This window comes from Gasterosteus aculeatus, chromosome 20, assembly GCF_964276395.1.
Source record: "Gasterosteus aculeatus chromosome 20, fGasAcu3.hap1.1, whole genome shotgun sequence".
NCBI lineage: Eukaryota > Metazoa > Chordata > Actinopteri > Perciformes > Gasterosteidae > Gasterosteus > Gasterosteus aculeatus.
The window spans coordinates 4,832,529-4,846,879 of record NC_135707.1 but is presented as its reverse complement, the minus strand read 5'-3'; the positions used below and the strand labels follow the sequence as shown (position 1 = coordinate 4,846,879).

Here is a 14,351-nt window from a genome sequence, read left to right as displayed (position 1 = left end):
CGCTTGTAATTAATTTTATTTACACACTCAGGAATGCACAAGGTCGCACCTGCAGCCCGGAGCCGCCCGCCTCGGCCCGCCTAATCAGATCTGTCATAATTATCATTCTGCATGCTTCTGACACACGCCGGGAAATATTTCAATTTAACTGCAGCCACTGGCTCCGGCAGATGCAGCCTGAGAGGATCGAGTCTAGGGGAATAGCACGGGGAGACGTTAGGACTCATGCTGCTGCTTGTGTGCAGTTCGGCTACTATTAGTCTTTATCTCCTCTCTGTGTCCCCGTGTTTTCCACCGTCTTCATCACATTCGTTTTTTTTATGTGTAGGGTAACGAAGGAAGATGCACAAGTTGCCTTTTCGGCCGCGTGCGGAGGGACGTTTGAGATTTGGTGTTTACTTTGTTGCCGCTCGTACAAACTCTCTATTTTAAGTTCAAGACGAATTTTCCGAGCTGAGCAAGACACACACAGCCACAAGCGCTGAATAAACAACTGCACATATTTCAGAACTCTTTTTTTGGGGGGGGGTGGTTGTTCGGTTTCATTAGTATCTGAAGCAAACTTGTAGGCCAATTAGCAACACTTATTTAGCTGACGTAGACAATTTGCAGGTTCTCTGCTATTTCAATCTCTAATTCAATAAGATCAGTCATGATTTATCAGCTTAATTACGCTTTGATATTAGCAATTACACCCAAGCTTTGAATTAAATCTCAATCAAGCCCTTATAATTGATGGCATCAGACTGCACGTAGGTGCTCTCTGCGTTCGTAATGCTGCTGCCGGTGTTGTTTATTTCGAGCTCATCTTCGGTGCGTTTGTTGTCTTCTCTTCATCCGTCCTCCATCTGCCCCGACTGCATTGAACGGAGCCGATTGTAGAATCCAAAACAAAACGAGAGGTGCATTTGTGGTGGGAGAACCGCGTTTGATCGCTCAGCCGAGCCGCGCAGACGGCGCCACCGCCCAAATATCAGCCCACCACCCGGCGAAACCAGATTACGCTGCGATTCCAACAATACTAATATTTGCTACCGAGGGGCACATGGACTGCAGCATCATCAGCGGCTCCATTTGCCGCCATTTTGTACTCATAAAAACCCACTAATATGTGATTCCCACTGATATCTACAGAGATTTGTTTTTCAACCGATCTACGGATACTTTCTGAGCTTTAAAACATCCCTGGCCTTTCGTTTCTTGATCATATATTCAAATTAGACGTGTTCTCCGGTGCTTTTCCTGGTGTTGTTGAGCGAAGCCCTTATCCTGGTGACAATCCAACACAAGTAGAGCGCACTTGCACCGGGGAGCTCCCACTATTGTTACCACGTTCTGTGCATTTGTGTGTGAAGGACTTTGCTTTAAAAAGAACAAAATGTACGACTGGAAAGAAGAAAGAGGAAAAAAAAAAAAAAAAAGAAACGCTGCAACCACACAGATGTTTAATGTGCTCCATTTTAGATGGACTGGTCATTTGCCTTTGGTTATTCTTTATGCTCCATCTGCCTCTATTTGGTTGCTCGGAAAAAAAAAAACCTCCCCGCTGCCTTTATTGGTCGGGCGGCCGTGACGCGGGCGGCCGCACGAGGACGGCTCGGCGCTGACACAGAGCGGCCCACTTCCTGCACGCGCATGCCCCGCCTCCGCAATGCGCGTGGTCGTATCCGGCGAGGTCGCGACCCCCCCCCCCCCCCGTCCAGAAAAAAACGTTCCCTGTTTGGCTCGTTCAAGACTTGTTGGTGTCGCGGCTCAAACGGAGATGAATTGTTTGGCTCGTGTGAATCGGACTCGATTCTCCCCTAAAAGCTCGGCTACCGACATCCTCACAAAAGAGGACGGCGACACAATCTGGCAACCGGAATCTGGAAAGCATCCACTCTGACAAGATATCAGAGTAAAATCAACATGATTTGATAACAAAAGAATATTTGCTTTGAGTTTCAAATGCTTTTAAGATGACTTTAACCTTCAGAAGCTTTCTGTTGGATGAAAAAGCAGCTCTGCGGTTTGTGCGTATGAGGATAAAAAAAGAAATCCAGTCCGGCGAGTGCGTTATTATGAGTCCCACCTGTGAGGGCTGAATGAAGGGATGTGGAGCGACCTCCTCAGCGATCGCCTCCTTTAGCCAGACTGTTGCTAACATGCATGCTAACGCCCAGTGAAGAACCGTTATTCACCTGCCATTGCGGCTTTGCCGCCATCACAATCCGGGTTTGATCCCGGGTTGAACTGCAGATTGACAGCTGGCCGACCCGATCGCCTCCGCTCCATTAAAAGGGCTCAATGGACTCCTTCTTTGGGAGCTCGGGCCTTTTTCCACCTGACCTGCTATCTAATGAGACGCACGGCACTTAAATCAACTCTGTGAGTTGTTATTAATGCACTCCAATGCTCCTGTTATGCCTGTAACACTCAGCGTATCACTGCCAATGGCTGCGTGGACCCTGAAGAAGACGCTGACTGCGTGCAATGCTTGTGCTCCGTTCCCCCAAGTGGTGCCGTGCGACCCCCGTCTCCTTCGCTGTACGCCAGAAATCATTCCCAACGTAGCGCTGAGCTTTTCTATCAGCACACAAAGACTTATTCCCCTCCCTCCCCCGCCCCGGGAAAAAAAAAAAAACAAAAAACGTCTGGCCCTGACTTTCGCTGTGAATTATTGCTTATTGTTGCGGGCGATCCGCATATGTCCGAGCATCAGGAAGGTTTCAGCGCTGGACGTCAGCAGATGGGCGTCCACCGCGGCCTAATGTTTTATTTTTTATTTTTTAACCACAGCACGCGTTACCTCACGGGGTTGAACGCGCCACGTGCAGCCGGCGGTTTGGCTCGGGGGGGAGGAGGAGGAGCGTGTTATCGGCCGCGTTTATCTGCACAGTGTTGTCTGCCAGCGCTGGTCCTCTGCCAGGTCCGAGGAGGAGGAGGAGAAACAATAACGCATTGTCTCCCCTCTGCTTTTAGCTCCCTGCCTTGTTCAGACACAGAAGAGGTTTGTCTGCTGCCTCCCAAACAGCCGGGTCCTCCCAACGCCCGGCCGCGGCCCGCGAGGGCGATTTTCACCGGCCTCCGATGGGGTCACCTGATCACAGTCCCAACGCAGTCGGCATGTGGGGGCAGCAGACTGAAGCATGATTCCCGGTCACGCAGTAATCCGAGGAAGGAGGGGAGAAATAAACTCAAATGGCAAATTGATGGACATCTGTTGGCCTATTTTATTTATTTATTTTTCGCCGTGGCCGAGGTCAGTCCGATGGGGCTGATAACAAGCAAATGAGATTAGAGGGAAGGTGTTGGCCAGGCCGTGTGACAGCCCCCCCCCCCCCGCCTGTCTGTCTGCCTGCCTGTCTGTCTCTCGTCCCTGAGCTCTTGTGTTCTGCAGCGTTCCCTTGAAAACACCGGGCTGATGTCCTGTGCGCTTATTGGTGGATCTCCCAACTATTGTGTTTGGAGGGGGGTGGAAATATATATTCTATATTTTTTCACCCGGTGTGTATTTATACCAGGAGCACACAATGGCCCGCTGAACAGTTTATTGCCCTTTCAGCCTCGGGTCAGATGCGCGTCCGCCGTACTTCCAGAGAGGACCGCCGCTCCTCCGTCGCCAGTCCCGTTGTTTGAAACTAATTAATAATTAAGCGACAGTGACCTGGAGGCAGCGGATTATCGTGCAATATTGTCGCAGGTGTGTGCCAACATAGCAAGATAATCCTTCGCCTGTCGGTGCTTATTGCTCCGATGAACCTGTGTGCAGCATCTGTGGCTTCTGCAGAGATGAATTCAGCATCAAAACAAACTGGCTTTTCCTCTCGCTGCTTTTCCCTGTGATGCAGGACGGTGACGTGAGTCCGTTGAGATGCATTTGTTTTCCTCACGCGGTCAACTGAATGTTATTGGTAGAAGTGACATTTAGGGGCTGCATATGTACTCATTCTTTATTCGTTTATTAGTGTAAAATGCAGATCACAACCTGCTGGTACTTTTCTTGATAAAATGAAAGATTAAGATTGACAGTTGGAGTGAACTGTCATTAGATGAGGTTGTTACGGTGTAACAGCTGCATGAGCGTCCTGGCACTCACTACTACTACCTAAAGTAAAATAAGAAATAAAGCAGCCTTCAGCGGAAGCACAGCGAGCGCGCTGTGTGTCGGCCCACGACCGGGCCTCTCCTGAACTACCTGTTCCATTTATTTATAGAGTGCCCTTAATGATCTTCAACAAAACAGAGTGCGGCGGGCTGAAGAGCCCTAGATTTCTGTGTTTTCCTGGAGCGCGTTGGAACACTTTAGTGGCAGGGGGCAGCGAGTTCCGTGATCCGATGGAGAGCGGTGGAGAGGCTCCGGAGGAGGACGTGTTGGACGCCATGCCCGGCTGTTCGCAAGCTTTTCATCCCAATTTTTCAAATTGTGGCGGAATGACGTTTTTTTCGCTACGTTTTTTTTTTCTTTTAAAGTTCACTGACAACAAGGGAGTCAAACTGCTAATTTCTCCCCTCTCTCTCTCTCTCGCTCGCTCGCTGGCCTGTGGAAGCAATGCAATTACACAAACACAAACAAAGCTCTTGGAAGCGCCGTGGAAACCGCTGACGGTCCGCTGTCCACAGTGCGGTCCGACGTGCATCACTTATAAAAAACGCCGCGGCACGTTGAGCTAATGTTGGTGCGTCCCTTTTTCTTCCCAAGCCGCGTGTCAGCTTAAAAACTGTGGAGCACAAACACAAAACATTCCCACTAATAAACTCTGTTCTTTATTTCATCAAATGGACTTCCTGGCACCGAGGCGGGGTTCACGTCGTGCCTTTGTTTGATTGGCTCTGCTACTTTGGGTTTAATCCTGCTGGTTTTGGGAGTGTTTGATTTGGATTACGCCGCCGTTGGGCCGGGGTACGGTTTCTCTGGCTTTGACAAGATGGTGTGTGGTGGTTTGTGTGTGGTTCTTTGCAGGCTTTGTGTGTGTGTGTTCGCCCGCACTACCGAGCTGAAACCACAGACAGCCCGACTGCAGCGCCGTCCAAATCCCTCTGCATGCAAATTAAAAACGCAACAATAAACGTGGCAAAGGAACAAGGTGGGCACACAGGCTTTATGGCCCCCTCCACCCCGCTCTCCTCTCTCTTAACGTCTCTCTCTCTCTCTCTCTTTCTCCCCCGTCTCGCCTTTCTCCAAGCCCCCCTCCTGGGTTTGATGTGGCTTATGGGAGGAGTTGGAACAGGGGACGACCAAACTGCTGAGTTATCTCTTGCATGCAGTGTGGCGGCGTGGCTCGGCCCTCTGTGTGTGTGTGTGTGTGTGTGTGTGTGTGTGTGTGTGTGTGTGTGTGTGTGTGTGTGTGTGTGTGTCTGTGTGTGTGTGTGGACCAGCAGCGCGGTGTAATCCTGTGGAAATGAAAGGTGCTGCCGCTCACTGGCCGGGAGATTACAGCGCCGCTCTGTCACGGCGCCAGGACAGACTACCCGGCTGAGAGAGTAGCCCTCTGTAACGCGCGCACACACACACACACACACACACACACACACACACACTCAATGCTCCTCTTTGACGCCGTGTTTCCTCCTCCGCGGTTTTACTCCCCGACCGTCCCTCCTTCTTCATCCACTTCTCTCCCTTTCCAGCCCTCTTGTGGCTTCTTCTCCCTTTTCGCTCTCCCACACAGCAGTACAGTGTGTGTGTCTGTGTGTTTTTCCCTTCACACACACACACACACACGCGCGCACACGGCTCTGCTGAGGTTGAGGTCATCACGTCTGAGGTTTGTTTGTCCGTTCAGTGAATCCTCGGGAGCGTCACTCAAACACAAACACATCTGAATAAAACGTGGTGAGACAAAACCACAAGTCCAATAAGTCTTTTTAAATAAAAACATCAAACATATCTAGCAACGCACTTTTTGTGACACCGGTTGGCCAAAGCTTTTATTCTCTCTAATGGTTGATAAAATATCAGAAGAATTAAGTTGTTTAACTTTTACATTAACTTTATTAGAATTTACAAGAATTGCAGAAACTCACATTGAGTGAGCAGCTGGGACCAAAAGTTATTAATCTGAAATATAAACAGAAATAATCTGATGATCTGATCTTTTCTGCTCTGAATCAAAGTAACATGATTACAACTATGTCCTCCTATTTATATATAATAAATGTATCAATATGTCAAAATGATGTTCTAACATCAATTGAAATTAACTTTGTTGTGTATTGAATGAGAAACTAATTCCAATTACCATTTGGGAAAGATTTTATCTTTTGCAAATTCAATATACAAAATATAAAACAATATAGAGAGACTACAAATGAGTCGCTGCGTCCTTTTGTCTGCACATTCTGTCTCGTGTCGTGTGAATCTTTCACACTTCGAGGTCACAACTCTGTTGTTTTGATCAAATAAAGCATTTGTGATTCTAATTGTCCCACGCTGCTCCCCAGCTCTGTCTTTCATGGCCCTCTGCTGGAGCGTTTCAAACATGGGAGTCACTTCCTCCCCCGCTGTGTGCGAGTGTGTGTGTGTGTGTGTGTGTGTGTGTGTGTGTCTAGAGCGAAATCCTTCCTCCCCGTTGTGATGCTTGACCTTGGCTGATTCAAATCAGCAAAACATTCAGAACCGCAGGTGCAGCTACAATGGGCTTTTCTGTGTGTGTGTGTGTGTGATTGACATTGGATCTCTTTCATTTCGACGCTTTGCAAAAGCACATTTGGACGCAAACTCTTCTACTTTCACACCAGACGAGAGAGCACGTCCAGCGATCTGCTCCTCGGTGGAATGAACTGGTAATCGACGGTTTCCTTCCCCTCAGGGCTGGCTCTGTGAGCTGCTGCGCTGGAAGGAGGATCCGTCTCCGGAGAACCGCACGCTGTGGGAGAACCTCTCCATGATCCGCCGCTTCCTCAGCCTCTGCCAGGCCGAGCGCGACGCCATCTACGAGCAGGAGAGCAGCGCCGGGCAGCAGCACCACAGCGAGCGCCCGACGCACCTGATGCACATCTCCGCCGAGCTGCCGCAGGTGAGCGCGGCAAAGTGTGTGTGTGTGTGTGCGCGCCCGCCGTGCCATCGGGCAAGGCACCATACCCTCGACTAGGTCATGGGTTTATGCCAGGCAACCATAAGAAGCTTATAAGCAAGAATCAAGGATGTAAGGTAGCTTAAGTCCCGCCCTACATTTCCTACATTTCATTATTTCAGTTTTGCTTATTTAAGAATTTGAATTAAACACTTTTTATGAACTTCGTAGAAACACAATCACAACAATCAGAACTTCCAACCTTTCAGCGATTTTCAAAGATTCACCTGATCTTGTTTAGCAGCTGCTTTACAAAAAAGCAGAGGACCTCAATTAACCGTCAAAGTAATAAAGTACAATAAAACTTGTGTTAAAAGTCTGAGCCACAGCGTTATTCGGTTACTGGGGGACATGGCCAGCGTTCCACAAAGGGGCCCATTTACTGGATATAAATAAAGTAATAGGATTTATTTTACAAATCAGTTTCTGCAGCGCAAATGGTATGAGGGAATTCCTTTCTCGCATAGTTTGCATGCAAACCGAAGATTGATAAAATAGGATTATTTCTGATTTAACGGTCCAGTTTTACACTGTCCACGAGAGACTCGTGTTCAAACATTTCGTGCCTCTCCTTCACCAACGCGGCGCATTATGCAAAATCAGCTCCCGTATGCTGAACAAGGACTACGGTGGCTCGGTTTATTGCGACAGTAAAAAAAATCACATCTTTGGGTGCGTTTGAGCAGCTGGCAAACAGAGTCCCTGCAAAGTGCTGTTTTGCACCCTTCATTACCGAAACGGCGTTTCCACGGCGAGCCTGTCGAGTCAGAAAGGAAAATAAAAAAAAAAGGAGCACCCATTTCGCGGGGGGTCAATGGGGACCACGAGTTGCCCACTCGCTCCCTCTCCAGCCACACAATGAGGCATTTTACGAGTAGTGTGTCATGTGTTTACACCAACGGGAGTCGGCCATCGATAGCATTCTCACACTGCGGCCAATCGGACGCGCCATCGCCGCCTGAATTGTGCGCCGGCATCTTGTTTACCACTCAGGAGCCTGATAAGCAGCCCGGCCTATAATAAAGAGGCCAGTTTCCCACTGAGTGTGTGTGTGTGTGTGTGTCGCCTCCCCAACAATGAGAGACACAATCTCCCACCACCACCACCTAAAAAAAGGGGGGGAGAAATCCTATCTGCGGAACAGATGCATTGAATGGGACATTACATGGAAAGTTCCTTCAACCAAGTGCCTGTTCTACACACAGTGGGGCACATTTTTCCTCACAACTCAATTGATTTTAATGAAAGGCCTTATTAAGGCGCCGATAAGTGTTCCCTGATAACCCCCCCCCCCCTCCCCCCTCTCCTTTCTCTTCCCCGCAGGCTCAGCAGCAGCAGCAGCACCATCAGCAGCAGTCCTCCCTGTCCCTGCAGCACCCCTCCCAACCCCTTTTGTCCCAGCAGCCCTTGCAGCAGCTGCAGTCCTGCACGGGCCCCCGCCTGCCGCCCCGACAGCCCTCCACCGCCTCCCCGGCGGAGATGGAGGAGGAGGGCAGCCGCCTAGGGAGCATCAAGGCCCGCACCTGCGGAGGGAAGATCTCCCTGGAGGCCCTGGGCATCCTGCAGAGCTTCATCCAGGACGTGGGCCTGTACCCGGACGAGGAGGCCATCCACACCCTGTCGGCACAGCTGGACCTGCCCAAGCTCACCATCATCAAGTTCTTCCAGAACCAGCGCTTCTACGTCAATCACCCGGCCAAGGCGCCCAAGGAGCCCAGCGGCGGCAACAGCAACAACAACAACAACAACAACAACAGCAGCAGCAGCACCACCAGCAGCAGCAGCAGCAGCCCGGCCTTCGAGGAGGAGCTGACGGACTTCAGGGAGAGCGGAGAGCTGCTGAAGGAGCTGGACGACAGCACGCAGACCAACAGCACCATCTTCTCCATCAAGATCGAGGAGCAGCTGGCCCGAGGCGCCGAGGCCCAGTCAGAGCACGAGGCCAAGGAGTAGGACGCACCCACATACACGCCCCCCCCGTCTGAACATGTACTGAGAGCTCCTGTTGTGCGCACACACACACACACACACACACACAGACTGCTGTGCTAAATGGAAACGCTCCGGCCGACATAGAACCGCCGCACTGCAAATAAAGAAAAGTGGTGTTTTTAATCAGCGTCTGGACTATATGAGGAGTGATTATATATATATATCTCTATATATATATATATTACTGTCAGACTCTGAAGTGTTGACCACACTGGAAAGCCCATTTCAGACAAGTACTACTTTTTCGATTTTGTAAAACTTGTATTATTCACTGTAAAGACTGATGCATCTCTTAAATAATCTGCACACAAAAAATGATTCTAATTACGTTGCCGTGGATATTTGCTGACTGCACTCTGTCTGTTGTTTTACACTGACTTACTTTAACTTTTTGAGCTACTGACTATATTTAAGTAAAAAAGAAGAAAAAAAAAGTCTCTCTGGAGTTTGCTAGGACTTTGATTGGTGTTTACGTATGTGATGTTCAACTGGATTAAAAAAAACAAAATCATTAATGAAATCAAGGACCAAGTGGTTGACAAGGCCTTAATTATGAGGCGTCGAGTCCGGAGCCTGCAGGCAGATTAGTTATTCTTTTAAAAAGCTCATAATGTGATTATGGAACGCCATCACCTGGCGCAGGTGACTCCCTGAGAATAGCTCAGTCTTTACATATTATTTGTTCGGGAGGAAATATAAATATATATATATAAAGACATTATATTGTAACTGTTAAAAAAAAAAAAAAAAAAAGATACAGTCTTAAAGAAACTATGCCAACAAATGCCTTGTACTATACGGCACTGCCGAAGTTAGATTATTTTGCAAAACCTTTGTCACTGTAACTCTGAATTGCCACAGTTAGAAATGTGAATTTCACCATGTTTATGTTGTCCAACATTATTTATTTGCAGTTCATGCAGGGTTTCTGATGTAATTATTTTAAAATGTTTATGTTCCGTAGAGCTTCATTTTTTTATTTTATTTGACAGAACTTTCCTTTTCTATTTATAAATGTGATTCTCGATGGGCAGTAAAAACAAAAAGTGTCTTAAACGTTTTAAATGGAGAAATGTGCTTTAAAGGTTGCCTATAAAAAGTGCTGTATGTTGAGCAACTCATGCTACAAGCTTCACAATTAATGTTGTATGCAATTTTTACTATCATGCAAATAAGCTTAGGTAAAACGACTCGCTGAGACTAACCTATAGAACACCTTAGAGAGAAAAACATATGCAATCTGTGTGAAAATCGATGTCTGCGATGTGTCTTCCTTTGGTTAACAATCCAATTCAAAAAACTATTCCTGTATAAATATTCTGTATAAAAAGTGTTTCTTTTTTTTATCAGTTTATTTCAAGGAGAACACCAGTTATTTTGTTACGATTGACTGTTTTATAAGTGTTTAAGGGTTCCTTTCTGCAGACATGTTCTAACTAGAAGTGGTTATTGATTGTTAATTACACAATTAAACTGTTTGTATTGTACCACAGATTTCTTGGCATTAACTTGACCAGACTCTTTTGGCACCAAGAGGATTTCTTTCCTTTTTCTTTTTTTTGTTCTTCCTCTGTGGACAAAAGATGAAACAATGTGAATTGTTCTTAAATCCACTGCTGAGAGACATCGACTCCTCGTCGCTGAACACGTCATTTGTAATAACTGTAAATATCACATCTTATGAATCATTGATTGTTTATTACTGTAAATACAGTCTGTGCAAGAGCTCGCCGTACCAATCAACGCTCTGTGGTGCCTCCCCCTCTCAGACCGCCTGTAGCCGGGCCTCCTCCTCCTCCTCTTCTTCTTCTTCTTCTTCTTCTCCTCCTCCCCCGCTGCCCCCGACGCACCTTTCAGAGAACCGGAATATATGGAAACGTGAGGTGTGAGCGCCTGTAGCAGCGAGCGCCCCCTGCGGGGAGAGAGAAGGAGGAGAAAACGGCCACAGGTGCCCTGACCTCCGCCGGTCAGGATGCTGCACCTTTAGGAACCCCCCCCACCCCACCCCACCCACCCACCTCCACCTGTTAACACCCTGGCGTTCCCTTGATGTTCTGCTCCTCTTCTTTTTTTTCATGAATAAAAAAAAAAGAAGCCAGAGTGTAACGTTGTGTTTGTTCAGAAAGAAAAAGGAGGAATGATACGTGGAGTCGCTCTCAGGGTGAAGGGTGTGGTGGATGGCAGGGGGGGGGGGGCTAATAACGCACTCCGTCACTTCCTGATTTTGACTTTGACAAAGCGACAAACACAGGAAGGCAACAACAAACAGCGTAATACTCCTCCTCATTATGGGTGTGTGCATAAGGATCAGCACTATTTACCTCCCTCTGAGAGAAGCCTTCCCCACACAGACGGCTAATGCGCCTCGTCTCACCACCATTTGCTTTTTTCAGGATTTAAGTTTAAGTTTTGAAGTCAATAAGTAAGTGAAAAATCCTAAAAGAATGCAAAAAAAGTTGAGAAAAAATGCGGCGTCCACATCCAGTTGTTGAAGAGTTTTCAGCACATGTGGCTCCACGTTAGCGGATGACGAGCTCCAGCTTTGTGCTAAACGCCGGAGTCTCACCCCGCGGGGGGGAGGGGGAGGGGGGAGGGAGGGGGAAGGGGTCATGGGTGATTGCCCACCGACGACTGGCAACCGTTTCCAAACTCGGTCTCCATTAGGCGTCTCGCTGGTTCTCCACGGCATCAAACACACTTCAGAGACTTTCCCCAGATGTCAAAATAGAAATCATAATTAGGAGAAGAATGGTGGCTGATGAATCACGGACTCCTCTCACCGCTTCTCGTGCTGTCGCTCGTACAAGTTTTCCAGAGAGGATTCGTCGACGATGCCGCATCGCGCCGTCAGCTTCAAGTGAGACACTTTTGGGAAATTCAAACAATATCTTTTTCAAAATTCTTGTAGCAAATAAACAGTTTTCCAGTTGATGCAAAGACGAGCTGAAGAAGACAAACTGACTCAGTTTCACACATTGTTGAAGCATGAATTTAAGTGAAATAGGCCTTTAATGTAATCCATTAAGAAATTTGACAAGTGAAATAATGAGACATTTAATTGGATCAGAAGGTTCATCCAGCAAAGCCAAAATCAAAATTTATTTTAAAATGATGCCTTCAAGTATGTATCAAGTATGTAAGTCCTAAAGGATGATATTTATTGTGTTATTGCATTGAACTATTGGGATTTTTTATCTATAATAAACTCAACATATGTTGCGTTTTTAAAATATCAGTAAAGTAACCATTATCCAAAGTTTTCAAATACATGCAGGAGATTAAAGAGTACTACATTCCCCAAATTTAAAAATTGTAGCGTAGCAGAAGTATATGACAGCATGAAATGGAAATATGAAAAGAATAATCGGTACCTTTGTTAATGTACTTTTTCCAGCTCTAGTAAAATGCTGAGACACAAAACTAAAGTGACAATTTAAAACAACTTAAAAGCAGTACATAAAATACAAGATTCAAACTGGTGTCACTTCTTATAGGCGTAAGTTGGGCGTTGTTGTCGTTGTCGTTTGTTTCCTCCGTCTCCTGGTTGCACATCTGCAGGATGGACACACTTAAAGAACATACACTTCCCGCTCCGCTGAACGCAAACCCCCAGAGAAGTGATGAAATGTCAATCAAAAGTGCACATTAACACTTCACAGATGACTTGAGGGAATAACGCAAAAACAGCAGTTTGGGCTTCATGGAACCAGATTTCAAGTGAGCGTTGTATCGTGGCGTTTTAATTCGGTGTACATCACTTAACAGAATGTGGACTAAAACGCCCCTCGGCTGTGGCTGAAACCGGGACATTAACTCCTTCCCTTCAACTTAAAAAATGTTACAAGGCTCTTAACATTTGTACAGATGTTCATTTTCCTTTTTTACCCACATCTGCCCGTGTTTGTAGGTTTATCTCATTCTGGTTGATTCCGTTTGAATAGTTCTTTTGTGAGCTCTCAGTATAAAACGGACTGAGGAGACAAAGCCCAAAAAGTGGCGCAGAAGTTTTGACTTTGTGTAAACGAGGATGAAATGTGTCACGTTTTAATTTACTAATAAGTGTCGTGAACCAATTCAAACTTTTAGAATCAAACTTCAGCCATTGAGACAATATATCAAACACGTCATTGTATGGGGGTAAAAAAAAGAGAGCACAACCCTAAACATACCCATAATCCTTTGCGCCGTCGCCACAAATGGTCACACCACCGAGTGCACGCGCCGTCGGGCGGCAGATCAACAGGGACGTTACACTCCGGTTGTCACGGCACAACATGGGCCGGTCCGTCTGGTGCCGGCGAGTCCTAAGTGCCGTCCCATGAGCCCTTGGGACTGCGCAGTAAATCAAACAGGAAATGCAGCAGAAAGCCTAATAAAGTTATTCTAATGACAGCGATCCCTGCGGAGTCGCCGCGGCGCAGATCGGACGCGTCTCCTCCGGCCGAGCCGCCTGGTGAACAAACAATAAACAATGGCTCCTCCACCTTTGAACGCGGAGAAGCGGAAACAGGAGTTTTTAGGTGTGGAAATGAGTAAGATGAATCACTGACTTGTTTTACCTCCTCTTGAATCTCTAGAAAAACAAGTGGCGCTTGTGCCACTCGTCTCATCCAGATCACCGACAACAACGGGTTCCAGGGGTTTACGCAGACAGACGTAGCATCCTCCGTCAGACACAACAACGGTGCTGTGGCTCCACCTTCCACCTCTCCACAACTCATTGTGAAACCGGCAAATGGATCCACCTTCAAGGCTTAAGCCAAGGCCTCCACCGATCCACACGGCTGTGTATTTATATATTACAGATGGAAGGGCGTAGCGGTCCAGCATGAGGCAAAACATTGACAATTGTTGGTTTTAACTCATCGTGCGGCGAGAAGGAGAGAATCAACTCCTCGCTATCGATGGAGCCTGTTGTGCGTTTTCTACGGATTTGGCTGAAGTGCACACTCGTTATTTGAAGTGCTAATTGAACCCGTTTTCCTTTTCCAAACCTGTCTTACCACTTTCATTTTAAAGCAATAACTCATCGATGAACAACACCACTCAGCAGACGCCACTTGTCACAATGGTTCCACTCGTGCACTGACCAAAACAGACTCAACAGGGAAAGTTGCATCACGGATTTTCAGGCCGCTGGCGCGTCAAAGTGCCTCGCCACTTGTCGGTCTGAATTGTGCATAATATATTCATCTTTTTCGGGGGCTGAGAGCTGAAATGAAAAAGGAGAAGAGCGCCGTTCACTCTCGGTTCCCTACGTTCCTAAATATCCTCAGACCATGTAGAAGCAATATTTGAACCGTA

The 14,351-nt window shown here is 47.2% G+C and overlaps 1 protein-coding gene across 11 annotated transcripts in view; it reads left to right on the top strand.

The window, feature by feature from the left end:
• satb1b (SATB homeobox 1b) overlaps nt 1–11,145 on the top strand; it is a 48,851-nt gene extending 37,706 nt beyond the window's left edge. For all 11 annotated transcript variants that reach the window (XM_078094605.1, XM_078094602.1, XM_078094600.1 and 8 more), the window contains exons 12-13: nt 6,792–6,998; nt 8,379–11,145. In XM_078094605.1, coding sequence (XP_077950731.1) covers nt 6,792–6,998; nt 8,379–9,008 — 837 coding nt within the window. In that variant the 3' untranslated portion in view covers nt 9,009–11,145. The remainder of the gene's footprint in view (nt 1–6,791; nt 6,999–8,378) is intronic.
• The last annotated feature ends 3,206 nt before the right edge of the window (nt 11,146–14,351 follow it).